At 31.3% G+C, this 18,173-nt stretch overlaps 2 protein-coding genes across 4 annotated transcripts; one reads left to right on the top strand and one right to left on the bottom strand.

Annotated features, from left to right (window-relative positions):
* Positions 1-1,570: 1,570 nt before the first annotated feature.
* Positions 1,571-3,786, bottom strand: LOC109789453 (PPPDE putative thiol peptidase family protein). The gene is made up of 3 exons (XM_020348412.3): positions 3,132-3,786; positions 2,701-2,988; positions 1,571-1,974 (listed from the first exon to the last, which is right to left on the bottom strand). Exons 1-3 carry the CDS (start codon positions 3,265-3,267, stop codon positions 1,733-1,735), a joined length of 666 nt encoding a protein of 221 aa, XP_020204001.2. The 5' UTR covers positions 3,268-3,786; the 3' UTR covers positions 1,571-1,732.
* A 6,813-nt stretch (positions 3,787-10,599) lies between these two features.
* LOC109789450 (uncharacterized) lies at positions 10,600-17,867 on the top strand. Of its 3 annotated transcripts, XM_083074697.1 has the most exons (6): positions 10,600-10,951; positions 11,364-11,729; positions 16,094-16,143; positions 16,242-16,294; positions 16,826-17,257; positions 17,615-17,867. In XM_083074697.1, exons 2-6 carry the CDS (start codon positions 11,563-11,565, stop codon positions 17,666-17,668), a joined length of 756 nt encoding a protein of 251 aa, XP_082930823.1. In that variant the 5' UTR covers positions 10,600-10,951; positions 11,364-11,562; the 3' UTR covers positions 17,669-17,867. The 3 variants fall into 3 exon arrangements, with proteins under 3 accessions (XP_082930823.1, XP_029125278.2, XP_082930824.1); XM_029269445.2 differs by lacking the exon at positions 11,364-11,729 and having other exon boundaries at positions 10,605-10,951; XM_083074698.1 differs by lacking the exons at positions 10,600-10,951; positions 11,364-11,729 and adding an exon at positions 12,383-15,505.
* The last annotated feature ends 306 nt before the right edge of the window (positions 17,868-18,173 follow it).

The following is an 18,173-nucleotide window of genomic DNA, read 5'->3' as shown; positions in this document are numbered from 1 at the left end:
TATATACAAATCAATCTATATATATTAAATACAAATGACTATTTTGTGTAAAAATATTTGTAAAACTTTTCTTTAACTTTTTATGCAATCAAATTCTTTATTTATCCAATTCTTTTAACGTAAAAGTTATCTTGTGTAGGAACATTCTTTTGGAGTTAGTTTTCAAGTATTTTTAGATTTTTTTTTTTAACTTCTTGGTTAATTCAATTTTTATTTACAATCAGTATTTTAACATGTGTAGTACACAAGTTAAATGATTATATATAACTAAATTTTAAAATAAATTATGTATATAACTGAACATTATCTTTGAATATATAAATTATATTTAAAATTTGAATAATTAATATTTTTAAATATATAAGTTATATTTTAGATATATGATAAATAATTTGTATTACAGTACAAAATTATTTTTATTTTAAATAGATTAATTTATAAATATTAAATTTTAATTCATAATAATTATGATGAATAAAAATTTAATTAAATATAAAGTTAAACAAAAGAATTTTTGAAAATCCTTTTATCGAAGAAAAGTTCCTAAAATTGCTCTTGTACAGAATAGTTATTCATATTTTATATGAGGTTGATATTTATTTTTTTAAAATTTTAAAAATTTCATAAAAATTATTAATAATTAAAAATAATCTTATGTCACAGTTTAAATTATTTATCATAAATTAAAAATATAACTAATGTTTCAAAATATCTACTTGTACAAAATTTAAATACAACTTATGTATTCAAATATAGTATTTATTTGTTTATATAATTTATTATAATTTTTTGTTATAAATAATAAAAATCTTAGTAAATTTTTGTTATAACATTTAGTCAATGAAATATATAGGTTAAAATCCTAGTAAATATTATGCTTAATATATTAATTATATTTAAAATTTGTATAAATAATTTTTTTAAAATATATAAATTATATTTTAGATTTATGATAAATAATTTAAATTATGATACAAAAATAATTGATAATTTATTTTAAAATATTAAAATTTAATTTTTTTAAAATTACAATAAAAAAAAATTAAATTAGATTAAAAACAAAAAATATTCTAAATTTTAAAATATTATTTTTTTAAAATTATGATAAACAAAAATTAAATTAGATTAAAAATAAAAAATATCCTAAAAACTCTCTTTCATATTTAATACATAAAAATCGATAATATGTATCAAAATAAATATATATATAATAAATATCAGTAATTCGAATGTATACTATTGTCTTATTATATCCATTCTAAAAGTCTTCCTCAACTCAATCCATATTAATCCATTATGCAAACAGAAATAATTCTAATCCATATTAATCCATTATGCAAACAGCAATAATCCTATATGTTTGATGTTACATTCCTGCTTCGAATTACTGATATAATATAACAATAGTATACCTTCAAATTCCTGTAATGTATCCTACTCCTACCTCCATTTCCTATTTTCTTCCCCTTGTCGTCTTCGTGGGGTAACAATTTCTTTTTTCTCTATAAAGTGGGTCCTCTCTTTCATAAAATCAAACATTAAAAAAAAATAAAATAAAAATAAAAAGCTGTGAGTCCGGGATTCCTGGCTGGTTTTTTTATATCTTTACAAGTCATTGGATGTAAAGAATGAAGAAAAACAATTTTATATTGAAAATCAAATCTGTTGCCTCTCTTCGTTAGAGCAACTTTTGTAATTAGCCAAAACCAAAAAAAAATAATAATAATAATAATTAAGATCTTGATCCAATAATCAAAGGAGAAGATGGAGGAAGGGCACGTCTTGTTCTACTCCTTCCCCTGCGCCCTCCCGCAGGGGAAGATGTTGCCGAAGATGTTGATTTTGAACCACTAAGCTTCCTTGCATCATTTTTTAACGCTTCCTTATCTCCTTCACATTGCTTCTCCTCTATCCTGTGGTGCCTCACTTTTGTTGAGTTCAATTTCACAGGAAGAACACAGTTGCACATAAATCCTGCAACACATGCATGAAATCTATCACGTTAAATTAAATCAACCTAAAAAATATTTATAGAATCAAACAAGAAAAATTTTACATCAAACAGTTGATCAAAAATGGAATTTAAATAAGGTCTAAGTTTCTATTCTTATAGAAAAAACATGATTAATAACATGATTATATAAAAATAAATAAGTAAATAGAAACTAAACTAGACACTTGTTTTATACATGGAGAATTTTACCTCAATAATCTACATATCCCAAAAAATTTAGAAAAATATTTGCGTGGCAAATGAATAATGCTGTTGCAGTCATGGTCATCACTCCCACTCAATTTTCCGTGACATAACTTACGAACGAATCAAATATGATTCCAAACTATTCTTTTCCTTATAAAACTATCATTTCCTTTTCTATTCTTTTTCCATCCTCTACGAAACAAAGTCAACAATAACCATATTTAATTTTACCTTGACCACTACAAGCAAGCGATCTATCTAACTAATATCCACATCACCGAATAACTATATTTTATTTCAGATACCATAACTTCACCGAAAATTAACACAACAACCACACCCCTTCAATTTACAAATTTCAACAAAAAAAAACAAGAGCACCTGAGATGAAAACGACCAATAATAGACTAATAAACAAAAAACCATTTTGGGTTAACGTTGTTGTTGTTGTTGTAGCAATAGCAATAGTAGAGAAAACTTAAAACTTAAAAGTGAGTTACCAATTCGTGCAAGACGATTGACCCAACTCGGAATAGGATTTCCGGTGAGTCTAAGACAAGCATCGTTGCAAAAATGGTTGCAATTCTTCGTTATGAGATTGTAAGCATTCCCTCTGTACTCAGCAGCGAGATTTTCCATCACAGTGCTAACCTCACCGGGCCCCATATCGGTTTTTCCGATCAGAATCGTTTTTCTGAACGTGAAACCTTCGCACTTCTTAGGTTCACCTTCGAATATCCCCGTCGAGGAAAATTCGTGAGCTCCGAACGCGAACTCAACGCCGTGAACTGCACCGGGAAAAAAAATCATTTTTTTATTAGGATGAAGAAGAGAGAGAGAGACCCAGAATTATTTTTCAATCGTAGATCGTAGATCTGAGGTGGGTTCTTGAACAGATTCCAAAGGGTAAAAAAAAAATTAAAAATTGAACCTTCAACGCCGGAATGGTACACTCCGAGCCCGAACCAGTAAGCGTAACCGTTCATGGGTGTTAGATCGTAGACATTGAGGTACACCGGCACGGTTCCCGAAGCGACGCCGTTTTTGGAGCTCTTCCTGCACAGCATTCTGCGGCGTCGTTTTGGCTCGCGAAACGACAACTACTTCATCGCCGTTTAAGAAACAGAGCCCAATGAAGGTGGAGTGTGGAGAGAGTGGAGTGGGTTTTTCGTTTTTTTTTTTTTTTTTTTTCACTCAGCGTTTGCAAAATTGTTTGCTTTTCCCAATTGGGTATTCGAATTCGCGAGAAATGGAGAATGGGTTGGAGAAGAGAATGAGAATTGAGAAGGTTATTGTTTTTCGTTAATGGATCCCACCGGCGGTGGGTGGTGGTGGTGGCAGTGGTGGGTGTGTGTAAATTGAGAGCATATATAGTGTGTTACATACGCGTGTAAATGTATTTATAAATCAGAGTTTGGGAAATGAATGGGCTTCGGTTTGGGGTGAAATTACGGTTCTGCCTCAAGAAATGAGCTGGTGTGGTGGTCTCTCGGACGAAGGATCTGATTTTTTGGGGAAACAAAATATTCTTAGGACAAAGAAAGTAACGTTTGCTCATAATTGTGGCGTATGGGTGGGGGGTTCCATGTTATGTTATGTTATATATCTATGTTTATATTATGAAGTGCGATTAGTGGAGTTTTGATCTTAAAGTAAAGAAAAGGTAAGGGAAGGTCATGATGGCTTTCGCAGAAAGGGGAGTGGGCTCTAGACATATGATAATGGTTTGATTAATAATTTTATTTTTTTTGTGTCAAAGAACTTAATTAGGTATATGGCAGTGTTTATTGATGTTATGAATATGAATAATCACACTAACTAGTGGTACTCTCCTTTTTGGAATCTACCCTTCTATCAGAAGTCAAGTGAAGTAAACAAGATGAGAAAGATGATGACTGGGTGACTTTGACCTCGGAAAGTGGTGGAATTAGTTTTTAATTAAGCCAATCTTTGGTTGTTCTAGTTGTTTATGGTGATTATAATCATGCATGTAACTTGGTCCTCACGTGGGTGTGGTAAAGAATAGCACCAACAAATTCTAATTTCATGTGGTTGAGATTCGTGACATTCAGTTTTAAACTGAGATTGAGATAGGATTGAATGAATTTTTATAGAAGAAAATAAAGAAACAAAAATTAAAAATTTAGAGCAATCGCTTAAGGTGTTAATGTTGTACATGAACTAAAGAATTAAGAATGTGATAAATTATTCAATTTTTATAAAATAATTTTGGCCTTTGTTGTTATTCTCCTTTCATTTTTATTTTATGATAAATATTTAATTGCCAACATAAATGTTAATTAAAAATTAATTGAAATATGAAAATATAATTGACAAAAAGTAATTAATATTGTCTTGCATTTTAAAAATGACATGAAAAAAATAAAATTTCTTTTAAAATCGACAATTAAAAAAGAAATAGATGAAATAATTTATATATAAATTAATTTATATAATTTTTCTTCTATTAATTTTTTAAAAAATTAATTTATGTGCAAATTAATTTTAGATTATAAAAATTTATTTTATTTTTTATTTTTTTTTATCGAAAAATGCTTCTGAAAAGAAAAAGTTATACACATCATATTACACAGCCGACTAATGAGAACGGGAGACAAGTGATAGTGGAATTGTTATTTTCTTGGTGTATTATGACAATGGTGGAATTCTTATTTAACTAAAGAAAAGTATTTCTTTGTTTGAATTTATTTAAATGGTTAAAGACGAATTACAGAAACTAGACATTAATTTCGAACGTTTGAAGTAACTATTCGCGCATATGTTTTTGCAATATTTGGGGGAGTTATACTTATAGTTAACGTGATCTTTGGGCGACATTTCCTATCTCAATTTCTATTATTATAATAATAATAATAATAATAATAATATTATTATTATTATTATTATTATTATTATTATATAGGATATATATATTCTATGATAAGAATTAATAATAATTGTTAAATTAAAATAAATAATTTAGATAAAAAAATTACAAATAAAAGTTACTATATAACATTGTGAATGTAATTTTTTTTTATCATTTTTATTATTATCTCTACCACGTTCACTTCTATTGTACTTGTTATATCATCATCACCAACAATAATAGTGATAATAGTAGTGATAGTGACAATAATAATTATAATAACGAGGATGACAGTATGGTCAGTGATATTAGTGACCAGTAATAATAATTGTAACATAATGACCATATAGTGACGGTGACTAGGGATGACAAAAATACCCGCACCCGCTACGGATAATAAATAGATAGGCTAATTGGGTACTCGCGGATAATGGGGACGGATAATTTTTTACCCGTTTATAAATGGGGCGGGGGCGGATATGATGATATTCATACTCGCGAGTACCTGTTTAATAATATTTATTAAATATCCTAATTATCATTGTACCACATAACCCTAAAATTACACTCTTATCTTTGTGATATGAGACTCTCACTTACTTGTGAGATTAATGTATTTTAAGTTATTGATTATCTTGCAATTTTTATTATTATTTCAACAAAACTAACGTTAAATACAAGTTCAAAATTAACATTAAATTTTTTATTTTTAATATTTCAATGACATTAAATTTAAACTTAAAATTATTTATAATATTTTTTTTAATTTCTTAAAAAATTTATAAATATCCATGAATGTCCATGGATATTCGTGGGTATTCATGGATACTCGCGCAGATATGAGATGTGTATGAGACTAATTTTCATCCAGTAAGGCAGAGATGAATTTACTATTACCCACCTCATGAGCTCCATTGCCATCCCTAACGGTGACGGTAACAATAATGGTGATGTGGTAGTTACATGGTGAAAATAGTAGTGATAGCAACGGTTGTAGTATCTAGGATGAAGACAACAATGATAAAAAAAAATTACGATAACAATTATATTTGATAACTTTATTTATAATTTTTTAATTTAAATCATTTATTTCAATTTAAAGATTATTATTATTTATTCTTGTGTTTTCATATTAAAGATTATTATTATTTATTCTTAAATTTCAGAATAAGAAATACACAGCCTATATTATAGATTATATTGGCATTCAATTATAAATAAATTTATTGCCTTTTAAAATAATTAATTGAAAAAACAAATCAATAATTATCTTTGATCGATTGAAAATTGTAAAGGAAATTACATCAACGTGAATAAAAATAAAAGTCATAAACTTCAGATTTTCATTCCTGGTCAATGCATTTGTTAAAAGTTAATTTTCATAATAATAATTATACTTCATTGATATTAATTATTTCTTTAATAAGATTATTTTGACATTTGATTTGGTCAATATAATATAAGTTGACAAAATCTACAATTTTATAATAATTACTTTATATAGACGTGTTAACAATTAATTTTTGTATCAATTTTTTTTAAAGTGATTTATCAATTATGTTAGCATTTAATAATTTTTCTAATAGTTTCTCAACCCAAATTAAAGGTTTAGGTAGAGGTAAATTCAATGTGCATCACTTCTTTAAATATATATTTTTTTGTAAGTTTTATGGATAAGAAAAATCGTTAAGAGAAAAATATTATTAAAGTTGATTAAATAAGTTTTGCAACATATATAAGTCATTAGCAAAATTAGTAAATATTTGACGCATAAATAATATGGATATATAAATAAATAAATAAAAAGGTATACCTACAAGTTGTTAGTTTTAGTTAAACTGATTTATATCTCTGAAGTAAAGTCTCTAGTTTTAGTATTGTAATAAAATTAACATAATTTGAAGATGATATTTTACTAAATAGAGTTAGTCTAACCACTATAATTAACTTAGTAGTTGGGAGAAAGGAGTTGAATAGTAGAAATATGAGGACCTAAATCTAATCCTTAATGTGACTATCATTTTAATCTTTTTTTATCTTAAAAAAAAAAGTTAGTGAAACTCTTAGGAAAAATTATCCAACAAATACTAGTGAAAAAAACACTTTAAAATTTGTAATTTTTGACTTTTAAAATCGGTTCTCTAACTAATTTTAAAAGAACCGATTTTAAAAAGTACACTTTTAACATCGATTATTGACCGATGTTAAAAGTTATACTTTTTAACATTGATCATGCACCAACCGATTTTAAAAGTAAGACTTTTAACATCGATCATGTATAAAGTGATTTTAAAAGTTAGACTTTTAAATTGGTATAGGTCGTTCCAGTTTCCTCAAAAACCCTAAAATTATAAGCGGGAACGACCCGTACTGCAATTAGAATGACCCGTTCTAGTTGCAGTAATGCCGTACTAGAAAATAAATTGATTTTCCTATTTCAAACCTTACTCCTAGTCTCCAACAAAAATAAATAAATTATTAATTTAAAATTTCTTATTCAAAGACATTATAAAAATATTTACAATAATATCTATAATATTTTATATTAATAAAAATAATATATTTTTTAATTTACATATTTTGTTGAATGTTTTCCTCTTAACTTTTAAAATACTTTTTCTATTCCACACTTTTTATTTAATTTTTATTTTTTTTTCTTTATTTCATTGTAAAGTTATTTTTAAAATTTTCACACCTAATTTTAATTATTACAACTTCATATAAAATTAAAGTTAACTACCAACTTTTCTAAAGATTCTTATTACAGATTGTCTATCTTATCTCAACGCAAATTCGCATGGAAGAATATAAAACATGAGAAAGAAGTTAAATTTGATCACAAATCTTAACTATTAAAAGTAAATGAATTTAACCAATTATGTTACTCTCATGGTGCTAAAATACTTTTTATGTTAATAAATATAATTATTATTTTTATACATAATCAAAACAGGTTTAATCCATCAAAATTAGATTGAGTTTGGTTGGCATGCCTTCTCAACAACATGCTCACAAATGACTCCAACGTTAAAATGACTCGAGAGCAACAATATCCAGTAAGTTAGAACCGGTTCATTTAGAAAGCATTATGCATGATTGAGCTGATTTGCTGCTACAGCAGTAAATTTTTATCATAAACGATATATATGGTAAATCAAATTGTTAAAAAGTTGATTTTTTTTTATTAATCGACCAAATCTTCTTATCTAAGTTGAATTTAATAATAGTGAATTAAAGTGAGATATATAAACTTACTTGAAAAGATAAATTTGTTTCGTTTAAAAGAATTTTTGTTAACTTAATTATATTTTGTCTTTTATTTTATTTTTTAAATTCATTTTGATACTTCATATTTTATTTTTAATCTTTGATTTCTTAAATTTAGGTCAATTTAGTTTTTAAATTATTATTTTTAACCAATTTAAGATTTAAATAATTGTTTCACAATATTCACTTATATAAAAAATTTTGAATACAATTGAAGTTCAAATCATAAGTGTTATAAACATAGTGAAAATAAAAAATTTCAAAAATTATAATTTCATATTGTTTTTTAATTGTTCATGAAATATATTTTTTACACGATTTTCACTGTTTATGACATTTTTTTGGATTCAAACCACAATAATTATGTTTCATAGTTTTCATTTGGGTGAAAATAATGTTACAAGTTTCATGTTTAATAAAAAATTATTTCAAAGTCCTGTCGCAAAATTGAAAATGATCATTATTTTAAAAGAATTAAATTGATTCAAATATAAAAAATAAAAGATCAAAATAAATATTTGAAAAAATATTAAATAAATGATTAAAAGTATAATTTACTAAAAAATTATCAAATAATATATTTTTAGTCATATATTTTTATTTTTAAATAAAAAAATATTAAACTTTTTGTTTCATATACTATACTTATTTATAATAAAAGGATTCTATCAATTAGATTACTAAGATAAATATTATATCTATTGATAGGAAAAAAATATTAGAAATATAAAGATAATTTGTTTTATCATAGCTAACAAACATTGAAATATTTTTCTAAAAGGAGAAAGATGAGAGAATAGATTTATAAATACTTATATAATTTAAAATTTAAGGGTATTTACGTGTCATGTTGATTCAGATTTGAAAAAAAAATAAAATTAGAAGTAATTAATTTTAATCAATTCAATTTGATTTGAACTAAAATGAATGATGATTTCAAATGGAAATAATTTGAATTTTCAAATGTAAAGAATAATTTGTGCAATATTAAATTTGAAACTGAAATGCAAAAAATACTTCCAAGTCATGCACAAAATTACTATCTTAACCAGTAAAAGAATAATTAAAAAAGTTAAATTAATCTTTTATTTATTTATTTTTTTATATATTCATTTTATGGCGAAATCTCCCGTGAACCATGTCGGATTTTCTTTTCAGTATGTAATTTATGGGTGAGTCAGTGACTCTTAAGTCTTAATCGTATATGAATTTAAAATAATCGATGGTTCAGATTTACAACTAATTACTTATATGATATCTTTATCAAAATAAATATATTAAATGTAAATTAAAATAATTTAAAACATAGAATGTCAATTTTGCACTTAAACATGCATTGTGTAAAAATTTTGTGATATTTGTCGGAAACAAGTCAAAGTTGCCCTTGAAGGTAAGGGAATCTGTCGGAAAATTCGCCCACAGCAGCCGTGCCCCCTTCTGAAAATCAAGGGTTAGAAGGAAGGGTCTTATTTGTAATTTCACTCATTAAAAATTATTAATTATTTAATAAGTCAACAAAATATTTCCAACTCTACCCATAATATATACTTCCTCAACTGAACAATCTACTGAATTTGTCCTTCATATCAATTACCTTCTAAATGTCATTTTGTTACTTCATCTTCTAAATTTGAGTTGATTTAATCTTTTTAGATAATAATTATTTTAAATTAAAAATATAATTTTGAATCATTTTTTTGTTTAATTTAATATTTAAAATTTGTCTTATTAAAATCATTTATATAAAAAATATTTAATATAATTGAGGTTCAAATTAAAAGATTATAAACATGATAAAAAAATTATATAAAAATAAGTTTAAAAATATAAAAATTTAATTTTATATTATTTTTTAATTATTCATAAATATATTTTTTATGTCAATTAAATTTAATATAAGTAAATTTAATATTACAAATAAAAATTATTCAAAATCATGTCATAAAATTAAAAATAATCATTATTTAAAAAAAATAATTCAATCTAAATATAAAAGTTAAAGAATAAAAATAATAATTTTAATAAATAAAAGATTAAAATAAATATAAAAATATTATAAAAGACAAAGGATAATTTAGCTAAATAATTATATTCTTCCAAGTTAGTTCAAGTTTTCAAAGTGTGAATTCAATATCCAATTTAATCATCATCGAATTTCAATTAATTTAATTTAATTTGAACTGATTTAATTCGTTTTGTATTTGTTGGAGTTAGCCCGAAACAATGTGATTAAAATTCTCCTGATCAAATTTTTTTTAAAAAAAAAACTTTAAAATTCTTTAAGCACTTGCAGCAAAAATCAGTTTTGTTATAGCGAAAATGGGTGGTTATTCTGGATCCGATTTTTGAATTGAAGTTGGTAGTGGTGGATGTTTTGTTTTCTATGATTCATCTATGTTTGGCGGCGGAGTAAGGTGGTGGCGCTTTTCAGAGCGATTCAAGTTTCTGACAACCTCATTCTCCATCAACGCTAAGACCAATTACTCCTTTTGTACTTCAGCCAACAACAACAACAATTACATCTCCGATGAAAGGTATCGTTAACTGGAGAATCTCGACATCATGATCGGCGCAAAGATTCTTTTCACTGATCCCCCTAAGAAGAACAAGTTTGGGTATCCCTTTTTCTCTATTCTATCTTTATTCTCTTTCGCATTTCATCCATCACCTTGGCTGCACTCTTTCTTTTCACATGGGAACCAATTTCTCAGGATAATATTACTTAATCATCCTATGCTCTCTTTGCATCTGTTTTTTACTACCACATTTGGGGTTTCATATTTGGTCCTGCACCTTTGCATTTAGTTAAGTAGATGAATTAAGTACTTGTTCAATAGAGTTATTATATTAGAGTTCATATAGTCGAGGATCACATGTGTCAACCGGTATGCACGCTCCAGCTTAACTAGTAATCTCGAGTTTATAGAGTGTTTCTAACATGAAGTATTATGGTCCATGCCTCATTCATGAGATAGAAAATTTACCGGCAATAGCAAGTTTTCTAACTTGTTTATATTTGCAAAATAGTCCTTATATTATATGTGGAGGCACGATGGTGGCGGATGCACGGTGGTCGTGGAGGTGTCGTTTCCTTCCACGGTGGTGGTAGCACAGGCGTGACCTCCTTCGTGCGGTGGTAGCGGAGGTGCGGGCTCCTTCAGGCGGTGGCATCGAAAGTGCGACCTCATTAGTGCGGTGGTAGCGGAGCCGCAGGCTCCTTTAAACGATGGCAGCGGAAGTGCGGCTTCGTTCACGCGGTGGTAGCGAAAGTGCGGCTTCATTCACGCGGTGGCAGCGGAGGTGCGAGTTCCTTCAAGCAGTGGCAGCGGAAGCGCGACTTCCTTTGCGCGGTGGCAGCGGAGGCGCAACCTCCTTCGCACGGTGGCAATGGAGGTACGATCACACACCAACAACGAAGCCTTCTATATTTTTACACAAGGACTAATCTGCAAAATACAAAAATAAATATTTCCAAGTTACGGGTTACAAATCTAAATTGTTGATTATTATAATATTAAATCTAATGGTAAAAAATAATGCTTCATCCATGTACCATATTTTTTATTACTTCATGTTAAAATTTTATGATTTTATATAACTGTAGTAAAATACTCAGAGAGAGAGTTTCGCCGCTCAATTATCGTTTTCGTTTCAAACAATATTGTCTCAATTGGAGGATACATGTGGTTTAGAAAAGAAAAAAAAACATAGAGTGTGTTTAGATGAGAAATTTAAATAGGATAATTTATTTATTTGAAAATTTTCAAATTCCTTGAAATGAAATTTTTTGTTTGGATGTAAAATTGACAAAGAATTTGAAATTTAAATATTTGTGAAATTCTTTAAAATAGTAGAATTTCAAATTTTCTTGAAAGAGAGAAAAGTAAGAATTTGAAAATTTTCATATTTGTTTTTTTATTTTACTTATATATTTTATTTTATCTCTTCATGCTTTTAATTATTAAATATTCAAAAATATTTTTAAAATTATTAAATATTACCTAATATTAATTTTTAAAATTATTAAATATTTTAAATTTAGTTAATATTTATTTTTATAAAATTTAATTTAAAATTCTCAATATATGAATATATTTTTAAAATCAATTTTATCATGATGGAATCAAATTACTATATCCAAATTGTACTATCCGTACCGCTATGCCGAGCTCGAGCTGGGCATCTCAGCGCAAGTGACCTCGGACACGCGCTAGGCCACGTCAGCCCTACATCCAATTAGGTCATAAAATGATCTCGGGCCCAAGGCCCAGAAAAACCCTAATCCACACAAAGCTACTTGCATTACTTATACGAGACTCATACTCCCACAAAGACTAACTTTAGCATCGGAGTCTCTTTTGCAGGTATCACCCCCATCTTGAAGCATCAACGTACCAGTGAAAGAGGCTCACCAATCTTACTTGGCGAATCATCTCTACAACAGATCTCCGGTAAGAACATTTGGCGCCCACCGTGGGGCCAATCAAGACAGCTCTTATCGGCCAAACTTATGGTTTTCACCCGAAGCCATAGTAGACGCGCAACAGACGACGTAAATCACACAACTACCATGGACAGCGAAGCAGCATTGAGGAGACTGATCGAGCAGATGCGACAGCAACACACCGCCGATCTACAAAGTATGCGTGCCAAGCACGAAACTGACCTAGCTGCGATGCGTACCGCTAATGAGGTTGACCTAGCGGCGTTGCGCGCCGAGAATGAGTTTATTTACGCTCAGCTCCCTCGGCGTCCCTCTGATCAACCCCCTCAACAGAGTAACCTACACGAGGAGGAGGGGCACTCGGTTTCTCAACCGCCAACAGCGACTAGGGCACCGACTCTCAGGCCTGCCACACATCGGTCCCTCGTACCGACGAACAGGTCGGCCCATGACGTCAGCAATGCTCCTGCCCACATCACGGACAATCAAGCGACCTTCTGCCGTCATCCTTTTGTGGATGGCATCATGGAAACACCTCTCCCTTTCGGGTGGAAGCCTCTCCACATCGACCGTTACGATTGCACGACGGATCCGGACGAGCACATCGATTTATATACTACACAGGTAAACCTTTACACTAATGAGGATACTATTCTGTGTAGAGTTTTTCCGACCTCGCTCAAGGGGGCTGCGCTCAAATGGTATACCCAGCTGCCTGCCTAGTCGATTGACAGCTTCGGCACTCTGGTCAGACGGTTCACAGTGCAGTATGCAATGAGTCGACCTCATCACATAACGTCAGCTGCTCTGGCTAGCCTCAGACAGAGCGACGACGAACCACTACGGACGTTCATGGAACTCTTTGCCAGTATCTCGGTCAAGATTCGAAACTTGAACCCCGAGGTGGCCCTACATTCCATGCTCATGGCGTTGAAGCCAGGACCTTTCGTCGACAGCCTTTGCCGACGACCTCCTCCCAACATGGACGAGCTCCGAGCTCGCGTTGCTGGGTACATCCAGATGGAGGAGCATGCCGAGTTCCACAAGGCAATTCGCGACAAACCACAAGGAAAGCAAGACCAAGGTCAGGCCACGAACATTTAAAGTTGGCGACCTTGTTTGGCGATTACGGGGAGAAGCAAGAACAGACCCCTCCAAAGGAAAATTTGGAACTTGGAATTCCACCCACCTCAAATTTTATTTCTCTTAACTTGTAAATTCAGGTGATGTACTCTTTTTCCTCCTCAGCCTTTTTTCCCACTAAAGAAAAGGGTTTTTGGCCAAGGAAGGTTTCAACGAGACACACCTCAGAAATAAATCAACAAAGCAACTCCATTCCCATACATTTTCGGTATTGGCACATTAACCATGACTACTTGCCAAGGTCGAGTTTGAACCTTGGTGTTAAAGTTGAGTTTGAGCCTTCAAATACAAATTACGTTGCCAAGGTCGAGTCCGAACCTTGAGACTACATTTTCTTAACTAAGGTCGAGTTCGAACCTTGTTATGCCAAGGTTGAGTTCGGACCTTGTTATGCCAAGGTCGAGTCCGAACCTTGAGACTACATTCTCTTAACCAAGGTCGAGTTCAAACTTTGTTATGCCAAGGTCGAGTCCGAACCTTGAGACTACATTTTCTTAACCAAAGTCAAGTTCGAACCTTGTTATGCTAAGGTCGAGTTCGAACCTTGTTATGCCAAGGTCGAGTCCGAACCTTGAGACTACATTTTCTTAACCAAGGTCGAGTTCGAACCTTGTTATGCCAAGGTCGAGTTCAAACCTTGTTATGCCAAGGTCGAGTCCGAACCTTGAGACTACATTCTCTTAACCAAAGTCGAGTTCAAACTTTGTTATGCCAAGGTCGAGTCTGAACCTTGAGACTACATTTTCTTAACCAAGGTCGAATTTGAACCTTCGAACAACAAATTTGGGAGCTCCTCAGAAGCCCCTTCGCTCTTACATCACTCGGTGCTTGGGGGCAAATGTACTGGCCAACCGAGTTGCCGACTTGTCCCTCACCAATCTATTGACTCGGTCAAAGGTTTACCAGCCTGACCAAGCAATAAACTCTATATTGCCGAGTTCCTCAGCTCGGCCATGAAACATGGACATCAGAATACCACATCGGCCCAAAGAGACGACGTCATCAAACAGATAAAAATACAATCTTGTCACCGCGCCGCAATCATAAGGTAAAACCCTAACAATGCCAATGTACCGGTAGATAGTAAAAACCCAAATATTACCAAGGTACGTCTACATAACCGTCACCTCCCATTAACACGCCGCCCGCACGTTCCAGGGAGCGAGGTGACATTTATGACACATGGCATCATAGCAGAGAAGCGTACGCGAAGGGTCACGACCCCTTATCGAGCTCGGCATTAACTCCTTGACCCACGGTCTTCGGAGCTCGGGGGCTAGTGTACTATCCGTACCGCTATGTCGAGGTCGAGCTCGGCATCTCAGCGCAGAGTGACCTCGGACACGCGCTAGGCCACGTCAGCCCTACATCCAATTAGGTCATAAACTGATCTCGGGCCCAAGGTCAGAAAAACCCTAATCCACACAAAGGTACGTGCATTACTTATACGAGACTCATACTCCCACAAAGACTAACTTTAGCATCGGAGTCTCTTTTGCAGGTACCACCCCCATCTTGAAGCATCAATGTACCAGAGGCTCACCAATCTTACTTGGCGGATCATCTCTACAGCAGATCTCCGGTAAGAATACAAACTAAAAATTTAAAAATTTGAAATTAACTTATCCAAATAAATTATTTTTAGAACGATAAAAATTAAAATCAAAATAATTCAAATATCAAGAATTTTAAATTCTTTAAATTTATAAAATTCTTCATCCAAGCACAGAATTAGAGTTTATATCATAAACTTGAGGTAAACTGAACTTATTGATCTGAAGTTTATTGAAATTAGTCAAAAGAATTTCAAAGTCACTTTAAGTCACTCTCACAAGTCATTAAATCCAAATAAGTTCGGTATATTAGCTTTTCCAATTGAAAATGATTAAGGTAAATTCAGGGACTAAAGCAATTGATATATCCTTCATATTATTGGTCCTTAACATTAGTAGAAAAGGCCGTGGAAATGATTAAAGCAAATCATGAATTTCAAAGTTAGAGATCAGAGTGAAATTAAAAGCCAAGTGAGGACTAAAATGATTGTTGCATACGATATGAAGGCTAAAGTATTTACTCTTTTTCTTTGTGGAATGGAGATTACTTTGTTTGTTTATACTGTTAATAGTTTGAAAAAAGATTCTTACTCTGCATCTATGTTTTTCTTGTTCAGGTTTGATTTCCATCTTGTACAGTTTTGTTTTGCCTGCTTGCCTTCCTTGGGTACGAGACTCACACTTTAAGTTTTCCTTTTTTCATTTACATTATTATTTATATAAAAAAATCTAGTGCTATCGTCTGAGTAAGTTTTTTCAGCACAGCTGTATATTTGGTGGCGCAGTATGCTCGTTACGAAATGAGAAAAATGGAGGTGGTAAGTTGTCTTTCCTTTGTTCTGATATTGTAAGGGTGAAATTTCGATCATCATATGAATGTTGGTAGGATGCTTGTGATCATCTTATTCCTCATCATAATCTAATCAGTCAGTTCAGAATCCATCTAAAGTACTTCATTGGAATCCTTTGGAAATGGAACTTCTTGTATGAAAATCTAACAAGGCCTGTATAGATTATTCAGCGTTCTGATCCATTTTGTTTTCCTGGTTAGACATTGATGATGTCTATGCCATATCTTTGAAACATCACACTTTCTGCAATTGTTTGATGTGGCAGTACTGTGCAATTATAGGCTGGGAATTATGAGAGATATAGTGTGCTACTTGTTTACTTTTTGTTTGAAATACATTAGACTTTTTTAGATTGTATTCTACGTTTTTGTTTTGTTGTACCTGTTACTTATTGCTACTTTATTATTAATTATACATCTAAATAATTGGATGAACGGTACTCCATTTTTGGGTTGATTTTCCTCCCTAATAATGGTTTTTCTCCGAATCACTTAATAGGAAGTGGCGCTAAAAAGGAAGGAGAAAGAAGAAGAAGAAGCAAAGGAAAGAGAAAAGGCAATGGAACTAAAGCCCCCTGAGGAAAAGGAAGAAAAATCTGATCCCCAGCTTTCAGAGGTGAAAGTGAGACTTGAGAAACTTGAAGAAGTTGTGAAGGAGATTGTGGTTGAAACAAAGAAACAATCTAGCAGCAACCTAGGCAAAAATCAGGTGTCCGATGATGAGAAAATACACCCAAATTCCCCTGCACCAAGGAACACGAGTACCCCTGATTCTGCATCAAATAAAGCTGTAGACGAAGACAGTCTTGATAAGCACAATTCTCTCAAGTCTAAGCCAGAATTACATGAAAAGAGCAAGGGTTCAGTTGCAACTGCAAATTCTTCTCCTCTGGATCCCAAAGGCCAGAATCAAGTGGAGGTGCTTCTTAAGGTACTATGATTTTTAGAAGTCATTACACTTAAATGATCAAAAAGCTATTGGGTTTTTGTTGATATTTTTCATTTTTCATGAAATGAATAGTTATGTAATCATGCTCCACGAGTTACCAAACATGTAAATCCCCTTCCGCCGAGAATGATTTTTTTAAGTTTTATTGGGGAAGAAGATATAAATGGGAAATCTAATTTTGGTGCTTGGTGCATTAGTTTAGTCACTATTTGTAGAAGCTAGAACGCAATTCCTACTTTGGCCTTATGCTGCCTGTAATCTCGCAAGGATCCAGTAAATTAATAGATTTTTTCTAGGCTATGATCATCTTGAATGTCTTGCGGTGACGATTTCAAGCAGGGTTTAGGCTTTGGAGATTTGGAATTGAACCCTCTTGGACCAACACTTGGGTGAGAACCAACACTGAACCAAAATTTAGTCAGCTCTGTCTTCTATTCCTATGGGCGAATCGAAACCGAAACCAGGGCATTTTCTACTTTTGTTTGTGACAACAGCTCTGAACTCTGTCCATGGTTGTGGTTGCAAACTGGTAAACAGTTCGGTGTGTCTATTCCATGACTCTTTTTGTTCATTTACTTTCATTCTTTTTTTATTATGGGTTATGATATCTCATTTTGTTTTTTTAAACTGAATTCTTATAAAGTTCTTCATTTTTTTGGGGTAATTTTATACTGTTTAATTATTTATTTTCCAAAATAATAAAAATAAGTTAGGTAGTTCATAGAGTAGGCTAAGCTGACCACAGACCGGCTCAACTCACTTTGAGCTCAAGTTGGTTAATTAAAAAAAAAGAAAAATTTAATATCATGAACTAACCTTTGCGCACGATAAGGACTACTAGGTGTGGAGGGGTTGAGATAGTTAGAAGCATGAGGACTTAGATTCAATCCTATTTACG

The sequence above is a fragment of the Cajanus cajan genome, chromosome 5, assembly GCF_000230855.2.
Source record: "Cajanus cajan strain Asha chromosome 5, NIPB_CcT2T_4, whole genome shotgun sequence".
NCBI lineage: Eukaryota > Viridiplantae > Streptophyta > Magnoliopsida > Fabales > Fabaceae > Cajanus > Cajanus cajan.
The sequence above is the reverse complement of the archived record's forward strand: the minus strand, read 5'-3'. Positions and strand labels throughout refer to the sequence as shown.

What these genes read in the sequence shown, in the direction of transcription:
- LOC109789453 (XM_020348412.3), bottom strand. Translation starts at nt 3,267, where the DNA reads ATGCTGTGCAGGAAGAGCTCCAAAAACGGCGTCGCTTCGGGAACCGTG. An exon ending in GTACCATTCCGGCGTTGAAG is followed by an intron (nt 2,989 to 3,131) that starts GTTCAATTTTTA and finishes TTCCCGGTGCAG; the next exon opens with TTCACGGCGTTGAGTTCGCG. An exon ending in CAATCGTCTTGCACGAATTG is followed by an intron (nt 1,975 to 2,700) that starts GTAACTCACTTT and finishes CATGTGTTGCAG; the next exon opens with GATTTATGTGCAACTGTGTT.
- LOC109789450 (XM_083074697.1), top strand. Translation starts at nt 11,563, where the DNA reads ATGGCAGCGGAAGTGCGGCTTCGTTCACGCGGTGGTAGCGAAAGTGCG. An exon ending in TGCCTGCTTGCCTTCCTTGG is followed by an intron (nt 16,144 to 16,241) that starts GTACGAGACTCA and finishes TTTTCAGCACAG; the next exon opens with CTGTATATTTGGTGGCGCAG. An exon ending in AAGTGGAGGTGCTTCTTAAG is followed by an intron (nt 17,258 to 17,614) that starts GTACTATGATTT and finishes GATTTCAAGCAG; the next exon opens with GGTTTAGGCTTTGGAGATTT.